This window comes from Agelaius tricolor, unplaced genomic scaffold (genome assembly GCF_023055355.1).
Source record: "Agelaius tricolor isolate 1412-34295 unplaced genomic scaffold, bAgeTri1.0.p SCAF_3, whole genome shotgun sequence".
In the NCBI taxonomy this organism is placed as follows: domain Eukaryota; kingdom Metazoa; phylum Chordata; class Aves; order Passeriformes; family Icteridae; genus Agelaius; species Agelaius tricolor.
The window spans coordinates 3,390,679-3,403,804 of NW_027269263.1; the positions used below are offsets into that span (position 1 = coordinate 3,390,679).

A 13,126-nucleotide genomic window follows, 5' to 3' on the forward strand; every position below is an offset into this window, starting at 1 on the left:
ACCCCCAAAAACCCTCACCCCCAAAATCCCCACCCAGAAATCCCTCTCCTTCAAAGCCCCCACAACCCCCAACCCCATTAGGCCCAGCCCCCAAAAACCCCACCCCCATTTAGCCCACCCCCAAAAACCCCCAGCCCCGAAACCCCCAGCCCAAGGAACTCCAACCCAAAAACCCCCACCCGCAAAACCCCCACCCACAAAATCCCCCTTTCCCAAAAACCCCCACCCCCAAAAGCCTCCACCCACAAAACCCTCACCCCCAAAAACGCCCACCCCAAAAACCCTCTCTCCAAAACCCCCCACCCCCAAAAACCCCTGCCTCATCCCCCTCTTTCCCCCCCACTATAACTCCTGGATATTTAATACACTATTTTTTTTTTTTCTTTTTTTAGCAATGAAATCTCTGTGATAGGGGACAGGCTGGATGTCTCTCCCAGCTCTTTTTTATGCCTCAGGAACGGGAAGAAAGGGGCAAAAGTATCCCTACACTTAAAATAAAAGGGACTGAGAGACCCCCTCAATGCAGTTCAGTCTAGATGCACCGAAACCAGCAAGCAAAACAACCCAACCTGTCTAACTTGTGAGTGGCTGTATCATTAAAAGGCCATAAATCCACGTTAGCAAATACCCTAAGCAGAAATCACAGCAAATCCATCACATTTTCACTCTGCCAGGAGGGACCGCCCCAGTGGACGGGTGAGCAGCACTTGAGACAAGGCTCCTGTGTTTGTCATTAATTTCAGAAAATCTTTGCCTCTCTCTCTGACTATTTTTCACTGACAGCCAGGGAAAGTGAGGGTTGGAGGCCTCTGGTTTGTACATAGCTGGGAAGGCACACATCAGAATAGCTGTAGTGTGTTGATGGAAGAAAGTTTTAAACCCAGTTCCTCACAGAGCTAAATACTTTCAGTAATGTCTCCAAGGCCAGCATAAATTTTGCCAGAGCAGGATGAGCTGCAAACACTTCTGAGAAATTAAAGTGATCCTGGCAAATTGAGGAAATTACAAAAAATAAACAGTAGGTGATTCAGTTAAGGCAAAAGCACTTAAGGAGGAATAACCATCTGTACAAATGTATATCTCTGAATTGCCACTGCTTTAATAGCTCAGCAAATAGGGCTCTAGGTGTTAAAGTGGGTCAAAAACAAATTAAGGTTGGCGTTCATGGCAATGGAAGCGTAAAAACAAACAATTACAGTGTGTAATTGATGCCTAAAGTCATACGTGTTAAACCTGCCCTGTCGAGGGACTCAGGAGATCCTAAGCCCAGTCAGAAAGCAAACAAACATTGCTTCATCTCCATAGATGTGAAATGAACCTTTTACTTTCCCCACGTTTGGAAAGGCCTCAGCTGAATTCAGCATCAAGATTTCTGTTTCAGGGTGCAGGAAAGAGGGATGCAAGTCTGCCAAAGGGTAAAAAAAGTGACCAGAGTTTTAGACAACCTTATTTATCTGTAGGGAAAAGGGTTTGCACAGAAAAGGCTGAGCAAAGGCAGGGCAGCAACTTACAGAATTCTTAAAGTTGGAAAAGACCTGCAAGGTCATCAAGTCCAAACTGACTGACCACCACTAGACCTTGTCAACCAGACCACGGCAGTCATTGCCACATCCAGTCAATTCTTGAACACCTCCAGGAATGCTGATTCCACCACCTCCCCGGGCAGTCCGTTCCAATACCTAACCACACTTTCAGTGAAGAAATTCTTCCTGATGTCCAGCCTGGCACACCTTGAGCCTGATGTCCAGCCTGGCACACCTTGTCCTGTCGCTGTTGCCTGGGAGAAGAGCCCGACCCCCATCTCAGGGGGAGGTCAGGGAGTTGTAGAGAGCCATAATGTCTCTCCTGAGCTTCTCTTCCAGCCCCAGCTCCCTCACTACTCCTCACAGAACGCCAGAGCCTTCACCTTTGCTGCCCTTCTCTGGACTTGCTCCACACCTGAATTTCTTGCAGGGAGGAGCCTAGATCTGGACACAGCACTCGAGGCGGGACATCCCCAGTGCCGAGCACACGGGGACGATCCCTGTGCCCGTGGGGTGGCCGAGGTGCCAGGCTGCGGTGCCATTCCCGGGCACGCAGATGGCAGGCAGGGCGAGCAGTCACCAGTCCGACTGAGGCCAGGCCGCGCCCGGGCCCACGCCTCCGTTACCGCGGAGCAGCTCCGGAGCACTTCCCTCACAGACCGAGAGCCTCCCGTTCTTTGACTTTGTGAAGGGCTGAGATAAACCCGCTGTTATTGCACTGTAGGGCTCAAAGCCTTTGGCTCCCTCCTGCCCAAATCTCTACCTACAAGAAAATATCTAACTCTCCATGGCACACCAAGCACATTCTCATCACATAGTAGACCGTAGCCCCTGACCTATCCTAGGAGCAGCCGCTGCTCTCCCAACCACCTCAGGACTAACAATATGATTCCCTACAACTCCCCTCGACTCCTTATTCTAGGCCTACTCTCCACTATTCTCATGTTCCAATGATGAGGTGACATTGTACAAGAAAGCACATCCCAAGGCCACCGTACTCCCACTGTACAAAAAGGACTACGCTAGGAATAGCCTTATTCATCACATCAGAAGCCTTCTTCTTTCTAGCATGGCTCGCCGGTGATTCTGCACGCCTCTAGCGTGGCAGGGCTGCTTGTGGCCAGCGCACCCCCTTTCCCGGTGGGTCCCGCTGCTTCCAACACCCGCTCCTCTCTCCAGCTCTCACCGAACCCGCTGTGCCCCGAACCAGGGGTAGAGCCCTTCCCTGGCAGCACCATTGCCCGCAGCCGCGTGTGGGCAGCGCGGCAGGGCTCCGGCCGCTCCCCGCGGGCCGGCAGCGGCGGCGTGCCCGGGCCGCAGGGGCGGACGGGAGCTGTAGTCCGGGCGCGGCGGGAGCCCGAGGCGGCCGGGGAGGATGGCGCTGCGCGGCTCGCTGCGGGCCGGCCGGGCGCTGCTGCGCGCCCCGGGGCCGCCCGCCCGCGGGCTCTGCGGCCGGGTGCGTGCGCGGAGGGGCGCGGGGCGGGCGCGGGGCGGGCGGGGAGGCTCCCGGCTGACCGTGCCCTCCGCTCGCCTTGCAGCCGCCGGCCTTCGGGTTCCTGTTCGATGTGGACGGCGTGCTGGTGCGGGGCAGCCAGCCCGTGCCCGCCGCCCGCCGCGCCTTCCAGAGGCTGGCCGACGGCGGCGGGCGGCTGCGGGTGCCCGTGGTGTTCCTGACCAACGCCGGGAACTGCCTGCGCTCGGACAAGGCCCGAGAGCTGTCCCGGGCGCTGGGGCTGCAGGTAACGCTGACGGGGCGGCGGGAGGGAGCCCGAGCGATCCCGGCAGGGCAGCACCGCCAGTGCCCGGCCTGGCCGCGGCCCGGGGGCTGCAGAGGGGCAGCTCCAGAACCGCCGGGAGAAGGGGCCAGGTCCTACCTGCGGGTCCCAGCCGGGCTCCCTCCGTCCCGCAGGTGTCTCCGGAGCAGGTGATCCTGTCCCACAGCCCTCTGCAGCTCTTCAGCCAGTTCCACCAGAGGTGCATGCTGGTGGCCGGGCAGGGGCCCGTGCAGGAGAACGCCCACAAGTATCCTTTGTGCCTGGTGGTGCTCTGTGTGCCCTGCTAAAGGCTGCTGCTCCTGCCCCAGCCCCAGCCCTGGCACGCTCTTGCTCAGCTTCTGTAGCACAAGGAGACACAAAGGTCACCGGGCTTACCTTATGGGGCAGCGTCCTTATGGACAGGCTCAGGTGCTGTTGATGTCCATGGTGGTCACTGCCTGGCTCACCTGTTTGGTGTTTGGCTTCTCACGCTCATGAGTTCTCCTGTGATTGCTGTTCTCCGTCAGCTTTAGGTGTCTCATTTTTGAGATAAAAGTTGTGCTCCTCCCATTCTTCCGTGGCAAAACCCATTAAAGGTCACTCCCAACTGTCCCACGGATGAGGTTTTCCCCAGAATCTGACAGCAGTTGAAGGAACTGAAATATGATGGGGCTTTGAGCAGTCTGATCCTCCTGTGGATGGCTGAAGCCAAGATGCCCAGGTGAAAAGCACGTGTGGGATTTGGTTTAGCCCATTTCACATGCCTCTTGTGCAGATGATCTTTCCCTACTGTTATTTTTTAGCATTTGAATGCTTTAAGAGTTTGATTGTACAATGTAATTAACAGAAGGTGTTTTTGTCTGGCTGAAAGCTTATACTTTACCACACTGCTCTGTTACTAGGACTTGCATTCCTTAATCCTGCAGATGCTTCTGCAAGTAACTTACAGAAAAACTGTCACTTAAAAAAAAACCAAAACCAAACAAGCCAGTCTCCACAACATTCCTTGATGGTCTGAACTAGCCTGGGGTTCAAGCACGTGGTCACCATAGAGGCCCTGAGGAAGGCGTATCCCCTGTTGGACATGGTGGACCTGAGCCGCAGGCCGAAAGAGCTGGTAATTTCCTGAAGCATCAGCAGAAGGGGTGATCTGGGGCAGGGTGGTCACAGCACACAGCAAAGGGACAGGGCAGCTGTCACTGAGGTCCCTCAGCAGGAGCCTGGCACTGGCACTGAGCAGGCAGCCCCTCTGCTCTTCCCACTGTTGGCTCCTGCAGGAAGGGCAGTGACTCTGCCCTCTCCTGTCTCTGCCTTCCATTGCTGTTCCTTGCAGTGAGGGGTAAGATGGTTTGGTTGGCATCTCCAGCTCTGAGACAGGAGTACAAGATCTGTGGAATCCCATCTGGGATGGGGGAGGCGGAAAATATTAGCATTAGGTTTTGCATTACTAATCCAGCCTTCCTTTTTTTCTGGCAGCCTCCTCCTCCCCCCCCTGGCTTCCCCACTATAGAAGGTAAGCAGAGGCCTGTGTTTACATATGAGCAGCAAGCAGAGCTAAGAGCAAGGCATGCCAGCTGGGCTGGGAGCTAATGATGTGCTGTCAGCTCACTGCTGTCCATGGGCAGCACATGCAGAGGGCACAGCCAGGAGGCAGCCTCACTGCTGGGAAAAGCTGGATCAAAGCAACTTTTCCCTGTGCTGTGTGCCAGTATCTGGAACCAGAGGTGCACATGGTGCAGAGATGCGCAGACTGGAGCCCTGGCAGCAGCCATGTTCCACTGGTAGCTGTACCTACCAGGGCAGCCCAGCACAGGAGGGGTTTTGTTAGCTGGTGGCTTTTGGATGCTGTGAGTTTCCAAACAGCTCTCAAAATCTTGCAGGGGTGATTCTGTTTGGCGAGCCAGTGAGGTGGGAGACGAGCCTGCAACTCATTGCTGATGTACTCCTGAGCAATGGGAACCCTGGGGCAGAGCTGCAGGATGTGCCATACCCTCATCTGCCTATCCTGGCCTGCAACATGGACCTCCTGTGGATGGCTGAAGCCAAGATGCCCAGGTGAAAAGCACGTGTGGGATTTGGTTTAGCCCATTTCACACTCCTCTCGTGCAGATGATCTTTTCCTACTGTGTTTTTTTAGCATTTGAATGTTTTAAGAGCTTGATTGTACAATGTAATTAGCAGCAGAGAATGAAAGCTGTATGAGAAATAAAGACTAAAACCTGGGGAGCAGCAAAAGCCAGACCACTGTCTGTGGAGGGGCGTGTGGGCACCATATCCACAACAGGCAATAACCAAGGAGTGCTTGCTGCCTCAGTGCTGTTACTGGCGATGCTGATGACCTCCTTTCTGGGGCAGGTTTGGCCATGGCACTTTCCTGCTCTGCTTGGAGAGCATCTACAAGAAGGTGACAGGCAAGGAGCTGAAGTATGAGGCCCTGATTGGCAAACCCAGCCCCATCACCTACCGCTATGCCCAGTACCTGATCCAGCAGCAGGCAGAGAAGCAGGGCTGGAAGGCTCCCATCCGACGCCTCTATGCAGTTGGGTAAGAGATTTTTTCCTGCTGGTTTCCGTAGGGAGTTGCAAACTGCCTGCTCTTTAGTGGTGGTGGGGTTTTGTTTGTTTGGGGTTTTTTTTTCTTACTTTCTTCCATTTTTTTCCCCTCTGGATATTTCTAAAGTTAATACCAAAATTCCAGTGGTATTTCTGGAGCCTCGCATCCTGGAACAGAGGCTTGCTGGCTTTTTGTATCCTACACAGCAAAGCTGTGGACTACAGGATGCAGAGTGCACAAAGAGCGACTCAAAGACAAAACTAAGAGACCCAGATGTAGCACTGTTAGCTCAGTTTGGCCAAGCACTTTGGGCAAATAATCCAGGGATATGATCCAGTCATGGCTGAAACTGCTCTGGGTGCTTGGGCTGTGCTGTGTCCCCTTTGAAAGGTGCACATGTCCTGAGCAGGGCTCACTGGCCTACTCCAGCTGCTCCTCTTGATGTTAGCGACTATCTCACACCCCTTCCTTCTTCAGTGCTGTCTCAATCTCAGTCCCACAGAGCCAGAGGGCTTGTTTACCATTTCTGAGCCCATTCTCATGGGCTTGTTTCTCCTTTCTGTTTCACACTGTGACCTTATCCAGGGATAACCCCATGTCTGACGTCTATGGGGCAAACCTCTACAACAACTACCTCAAGTCAGCTCAGCAGAACCAGGTCCAGGCTGGGCTGAGGAGGAGCCCACAGGCAGCCAGTGCCCAGGCTGAGTTTTCCCTGGAGCTGAGGAATGACTGCAACAACTCAGTGGAGAGCTGTGAGTCCATCCTGGTCTGCACTGGGGTGTACCGCCCCGACGGCGCCGCTCCCAAGGAAACAGAGGAGACAGTGTTCCATGGACACCGGGACTTCTGCTTCGACCCCAGCCTGCTGCAGGCGTCCCACATAGTGCAGGATGTGGATGAGGCTGTGCAACTTGCTTTTAAAAAAGAAAACTGGAGCTAGGGGTTCAGACAGGTGTGCCTCAAGATCTGCTGTAAGGGGTTTTATGTACTGGAAAGAGGGGAAGAATGGGGAGGGACCTGGGGTGATTTTCTAATCTAGCTAATGTTTAAGAAAACTCCCTGTTGCAGCACTAAAAGCCCCTTAATTTTTTTAATACTCGTCTGCCCACAGACTTTCAACTGTGACTGCACATTGCTGCCAGCCATAATTGAGCCATAATGGAAACAGGGTATAAGGAGTAGGCTTGTCCCAGCAATCCCAGTTTTGTTCAGCTCCCACAGCTCATTCTTTTCCACACTTTGAGTGCAAAGACCAGGGGAGCCCACCCTCCTCTTTGTGGGGTGTTTGAGGGCAAAGCTCTTCCCACACAAGGAGCCAGCATCAGCCATTTGTAGAATGTGCTGTTTGTCCAGGCTGTGACTCGAGCACACCAAAAGCTGGGCTGTGGTGGCTCCATGCCAAGAGAAGGCTTTAAGTCTTAACATTCTCCTCGTGAAGAGTAAGTGCCTACAGACTTTAACAAATTCTCTTTGCCTGGGGATTTGCCACTGCATCACTGTCAGCCTGAAACAAAGTTCTGTTTTGCAGTCATCTGGCAGCTGTGGAGAGGCAGAGCCCCTCAAAGGAAGCTTCAGTAGCCAGAGCAACTTGCTGCAGGGCTGAGGTGAAAGTTATATTGTTCCCTCCCCCCCTATTTAGCATTCTGTGAACACCCCTGCCTTTTCACATCCCACCAGGGAGCCAGCAGCCTGTGCTCAGCAGCAGAGGAAACCACCACAGAGTTTGAATTGGCAGAGTTGTCTTTGCCCAGAACTCAGTGCTGCAGCAAGAGGCTTTTTTGGCACCCACTCTGATCCCAACTGTTGCAGGGAACATCCACCTGCTCCAGCTGGCACAGCTTCCAAGAGGGGCCCTTCTTTGGAACAAGGGCCAAACAAAAAGAGTCGCAGTCCACCTTTGCTCCTTCCTTGCATGCAAAGATTCAAAGAGAAGATCAATCAGGCCAGGATGGTACCAGATCCCCAGGCCTGATCTTTTAGAATACAAATGTCTGTGTCTTCCAGTTCTTTTGTTCCTCTCATCCCTCATGTGGTTTGCAGCTCAGGGATACCCCATACAGTCTGACCTCTGGTCCCTCCTCTTTCTTTAACATGCAGGTAGAGTCCCCCTAACATGAATCAGCAGCTGGGACTTGCCTGCCCAGGAACATTTCCCCAACACCATGCACCTTCTATTGCCTCTGTTCTCCTAGCTCTCCTATCCAGAGAAAGATAAGACTTGTGTCTCCATAGACATTCCAAAGAAAATAAGCAAGGTTTTCATGAGAAATTAATGTGAAAGATTGGGCTTAGCAAGGAGTGTCTTAATTCCAGAGGAGCACTGTGATTTTAGAAGCACAAATCAGCCTGTGTATATGATGAAAAGCTTTGGAGCCAACACTACTGACTTGATTTTCCTAATTACACTCAGCTCACACCACACTGAGGTATCAGAAATGGGTCTGCTCTGCCTCTTCTTTCCTCCTTCCTGCTTTTCCAGGCAGCTCCATACACAGGGTGCAAACATGTTCTGCACAGAAGTTTGAGTTCTTGACTCAAGTCTCAGCATCCATGTGCACTGAAATTCTGCTCCAGCTGCTCTCCATCCTCTCAATACTGATCTGTCTTCTTAGGAAGGTCATTGCAGCCTAGGCTCAATTCTTAAGTTGTGCCAGGCTCTGTGTGTGAGGCAGATCAGGTGCTCTTTCAGTTATCCAGGCAAAAGAGTTCCTTCTCTGTTTCTCTATCCTTCCCTTCATGAATAGGAGCAGAAAAACACCTCTTTGCATGTCTTTCCCTCAGTGAAATCCACAATGGGAAGCAGTTTCTTCCTCTCTTACCATTACTTGGGGTAAGACAAGAATTGCTTGGCTGCTTCTAAAAGCAGCTGTAATGGGAGGAACCCAGATTTGAATCCTTTTCCTTTCACTGCAGAGAGAAGGAAATTACCATTTCATCTTGTTGCACAAAATAAGGGCTTGTCTCCAGTTCCCAGAAGAGCAGGCACAGGGAAGGACTTGGGATATAACACAGGGAAGGTCCTTTAGCTCAGCACCTCTCCAGAGTCACAGCTGTACTGTGCACCCAGCCTGCAAGGCCTGAAACTGGAGCCCAGACCCCATTTACTCACAGGGTGGCTCCAGTGTCCCTCAGCCTCCCTTTCCAGAGGTGCCATCCACTGCAGAAAGAGGAACACTCCCTTTCCTTGCAGTGCTTGCTGACTTGGGTGCTGACTTTCCTGGCATTCCTGGGAATGGTGCTCATAGCCAGACCTCAGGGAGGTGTTTGCTGGCAGCAAGAAGGAGCCGCACCTCCAGCGTGGTGAGTGCTGACTGCAGAAATGCTGAGGTCTGTCCATCTGCAGCCAGCCCTTTGCAGAGCTCTGTCTTGTTCCTTGCTGGAAGTGTGGTGCCAGTTACTCAGAGAAAAGGTGCTGCTGAACCACTGTGCCCTGAGGGCTGTGGCACCTCTTCCAAGGAAGGAAGAGGTTTGCACAGAGAGGGAGCCAGGCATCTCCATCGTTGGAATAGCAGCAGAGGTGAGCTGACTGATGTGAATCTGCTTCAGATTCCAAATCTGCTTTTAGCTCTGGATCAGTTTAGTTTTTTTTTTCCCACCAGTCTTAAAAATGTGTAGGAGGAACTTCAGTGATAAAGAATTTTTAAAAAAATGCTTTGCTTGCGAGTTGAAATTGAACAGAAGGGAGGAGAAGGAATCTAGAAATATCTTGTACCCTTTGCCTAATTCATACCAAGTAAGGTTGCATAAAAAACTCTGCTTTGCTGCTCTCTGCACTAATTAGCCAGATAGGCTGCCCTTGGTCTGAGCAATGCAAAGACCTTTCCCCTCTTCCCCTTCTTGGCTCCTTGAAACAGTGCACTTTGTCCAAGTCCCTGCCTGGGAATTGCATGGACCCACTGGATGGAGTAGGAAGTCTGGCTTCTCCAGCTGCTGTTGGACACTGGCTTGATTCTGAAAGGTTTCTGTTAATGGCATTGCTTGGCAGGTCTCCTCTGTTCTATGAGTTGTGCTAGAGTGTTGTACAGGCTTGTCACTTACGTCCAGTTCATTTATGGACATCTCTTATTGCCAGAATTCAGTGAAATCCTTTTTCCTTGGAACTGCAGCTCCCTGGAATTAGCTTCCAGCGTGGCTGGAAGGAAACTCTTCCTTTGTCTCATGTATTGCCCAGATGAGGTGTCTCCAAAGCAGTATTTCTGTTCTTTGGAGCCGTCATCCTTCTGTGCAGATTGTGCAAGGGACCAAGCAGGAGAGGGGACTTCACTGCTGATCCAGTACCTTAATATTTACATGGTGCACTGCCCTGTACAGCAAACAGGGCAAAGACCTGATCCTAACAACTCCATCTTCCAAAGATGAACAGGTTTTAGTCAAGCCAGAAGGGAGCTTGGAGCTTGCAACTGAGGCTAGCAGGAAGGAACCAAGGGATAGACCTTGTTCTGGATCTGAAACCAAGAGCTTTTTTGGCATGCAATAACGTGGTGGCCAGAGAAGTCAATTCCTTTCTTCCACAGGACACATGCAGCTGCTAACCTGGCATTCAGGGCATCTGAATAACACTGCTGTCCCCTTCCTTCCAGTCCTAACCCTGCCATGTCTTTCCCCCTCCAGGAAATGGTAATGTTTCAGATTGTGTCATGTGCACTGCAGAAGAGTGATTATATATCATTCAGAGAAATCACAAACTCTGATTATTTTAGATTTCATATTAATTTCAATGCAGTTACAGAGTTGCTGCTTTGTTCAACCACATATGTAAAATAATAAAATATGTTTTCTTTGAAATTAATTTTAACTTCCTGTGTGTACATTTAATGGGGATTATCCTGCTCTCTTTTAAATCTTTGCCCTAGAAGATTATTAGGGCAAATTATGTTTACTTTTTCATGTTTTTCTCCCTGTTCTTCAAGATATTACCAGATTTTCTTGAGGGAACCACCCTGAAAGTTACCCCTTCAGCAATTAACTGGCAAACTTTCAGACTAGAACCAAAAGCTTCCCCTGATTTCAACAGAAAATTCAAAATCCTGCTAGGTGAAAACATCATCTTTAATAATCTAGAAACAGCCAATATAAAAACTTGCATTGTTTTTTATATTTTATCAGAAAGTTTCCCATCTACAAAGTTCACAGCTCACAGGAGGCACATTAGATAGCAAAACAAGTGTGAGGCAGATCCTGAGAACTTGGTGTTGAAAGCAACAATCATAAAGCAGTTTTGGAGGGAGTGGACTAGGATTCCAAATTTCAGCAGAGAGAGGATATATATATTCAGAATACAACTGAATTATATTCTACATCCTGGAGAAGTGACCTACAGCCCCAGCCTCTAATAAATAATGATAAGTGTTAATCAGCCTCCTCCTTTTATCCAGTGCTTTGGTAGTTGGAGCAGTCACCCAAGACAGGGCTAATCAAGGTTTAGTTAAGCAGGGAGAGATCACAACCTGAAGCTCCCAGGTGCTTTTAATCACTGCTGTCAGAGCACAAGGGCAGCCTAGGGTGAAGGTGTCCCCTGTAGGAGAGGCTGAGCTGGAAGTTGGAGTCCCCAGAGAAATCCTTACCCAGCCCAAGGTGCAGAGTTAAACACCGAAGAAGAACCAACCTGAACAAAAGGATTGAGAGCCCTGGAGGAGTTTGGTCCCAGGGGAATGCCGTGAGAAATGCCTGCCAGGGTAACCCTTGGGAAGTGCTTGGTCCCTGCTTGCCCTGATACCTTTAGGGGCCTGTCCAAACCTTCTATTGCCAGGCCTTCCTAACCCCAATTATAAAACACAAATCTGTATGTTTTTTTTTTTATGGCTGCAGTTAATTTGATGAACACTGTGCACTTACAGACCTGCAGAGACCCAGTCTGCAACAGTTTGAAACCCTGCACCAGCAGGGCAGCAATGCGTTCTCTAGGAACCAAGCCTCCATCAAGAAAACACTTAATTCACTGTAACACACCTACTTTTCCTTTTCAGTCATCTAAACTATGAAGAGCTTTCACTTTCTCCTCAAGGTCAGCTCATAGATGCTCTATGCTAAGACTTAGTAAAGACAAAACACCAAAAGCAAACCCCAAATCCCCTCTCCAAGCCCCCTACCCTGCTACAAGCACGAAAAGAAATGTCTTGGCACTTTCTGCAGGCATTGAAAGCTCTTTGAACCGAAATGTAATTACAAGCAATAGACTGTTAACACTTCAATATCCTTTTGAAGAGGATCTGCTTTCCCTGGACCATAACACCAGGATCAGCAGTTCAGATACAAAGGAATTGCATTTGGAAGCCAAGGCATCGTTGAATTTTGGTGCTGGCCAGGTGAAACTTTTTTACATTTATCTGTCACTTCAGCCCTGACCATTTGAATGGGTTAGATAAGTGCAGCACAAAGTGTGTGTCAGAGAATCCCAGAAGCTTCCTTTCCCACACAAAAGGCATTTTAAGTATGGTTGGAGCAGATTATGTTCAAACTCCCTGAGATCAGCTTTGCCTCTTTCCCTCCCACTGCTGCCAGTTTCTGACAGCTTACTGCAGGGTATAATTAGGTATCTAGTTTCTGGTCTTTCTTTCAGGCATATATCTGCCCTGTTTTTCTTTTTTTTTTTTTCCTTCCCCCAAGAAATTGAGTCATTATTTTGTTTCCTCCCAAGTTCAGCCCTCAAGAAAGTTTTGCCTTCCCCCAACAGGGGTATTTTTGAGGGCACACTTGTTTCCACTTGCAGTGTAAACTAAAAATGGTAGCATTTTAGATATTCAGTATGACTATTGCACAAAACTCTGTCTGCTGTTTCCCTTTAAATATATGTATACACACACATCTCTGTGCATACACATCAATACATTAAAAAGCCAAAAACATAGCTTGGGAGCTACTAAAGAGTAGAATCTATTTATAGTTTAGCTTTTTAATGTTTTAACAGCAGTGGTTAAGCACTAACACATCCAAGGACTGCACATTGCATTAAATAACTGGATCACATGGGAAGCATCATCTTGTCATATCCCATCCTACAGTGTGCTACAAAAAGCTCTTCAGTGCTTTCTTGAGTAGAAGTCATTTTTCCCCTCATTCCTGTTTTGAAGCAGAGGCACAATTTCTGCTTCCTTTCCTACAAATAAGCTCCTTTCTTATCCTCACCTCTTTGTTTTTGTTGTGTTTGCACTGCTAGAGCCCATACTCAGCCCAAGGAAGCCCTTGAGCTTCCACCCTCCTTCCTTTGTCCCCCCATTCCTTGTCATAGCTCCCCTTGCTGTGCCACCACGGGTTCTCCCTGTTCCCACCTACCTACCTTGGATGCAGGAGCCT

General features: G+C 50.0%; 2 protein-coding genes across 3 annotated transcripts in view; one reads left to right on the forward strand and one right to left on the reverse strand.

Annotated features, from left to right (window-relative positions):
- The window catches only part of CECR2 (CECR2 histone acetyl-lysine reader), a 146,462-nt gene extending 142,958 nt beyond the window's left edge, over positions 1-3,504 (reverse strand). For both annotated transcript variants that reach the window (XM_071422185.1, XM_071422184.1), the window contains exon 1: positions 3,398-3,504. The gene's annotated coding sequence lies outside the window, so the exon portion shown is untranslated. The remainder of the gene's footprint in view (positions 1-3,397) is intronic.
- HDHD5 (haloacid dehalogenase like hydrolase domain containing 5) lies at positions 2,658-10,622 on the forward strand. The gene is made up of 8 exons (XM_071422194.1): positions 2,658-2,979; positions 3,062-3,262; positions 3,433-3,545; positions 4,301-4,394; positions 4,754-4,790; positions 5,158-5,332; positions 5,633-5,821; positions 6,416-10,622. The coding sequence occupies exons 1-8, from the start codon at positions 2,899-2,901 to the stop codon at positions 6,771-6,773; spliced, it is 1,248 nt and encodes a 415-aa protein (XP_071278295.1). The 5' UTR covers positions 2,658-2,898; the 3' UTR covers positions 6,774-10,622.
- The last annotated feature ends 2,504 nt before the right edge of the window (positions 10,623-13,126 follow it).

What these genes read in the sequence shown, in the direction of transcription:
- HDHD5 (XM_071422194.1), top strand. Translation starts at nt 2,899, where the DNA reads ATGGCGCTGCGCGGCTCGCTGCGGGCCGGCCGGGCGCTGCTGCGCGCC. An exon ending in GTGCAGGAGAACGCCCACAA is followed by an intron (nt 3,546 to 4,300) that starts GTATCCTTTGTG and finishes GGTCTGAACTAG; the next exon opens with CCTGGGGTTCAAGCACGTGG. An exon ending in CGACGCCTCTATGCAGTTGG is followed by an intron (nt 5,822 to 6,415) that starts GTAAGAGATTTT and finishes GACCTTATCCAG; the next exon opens with GGATAACCCCATGTCTGACG.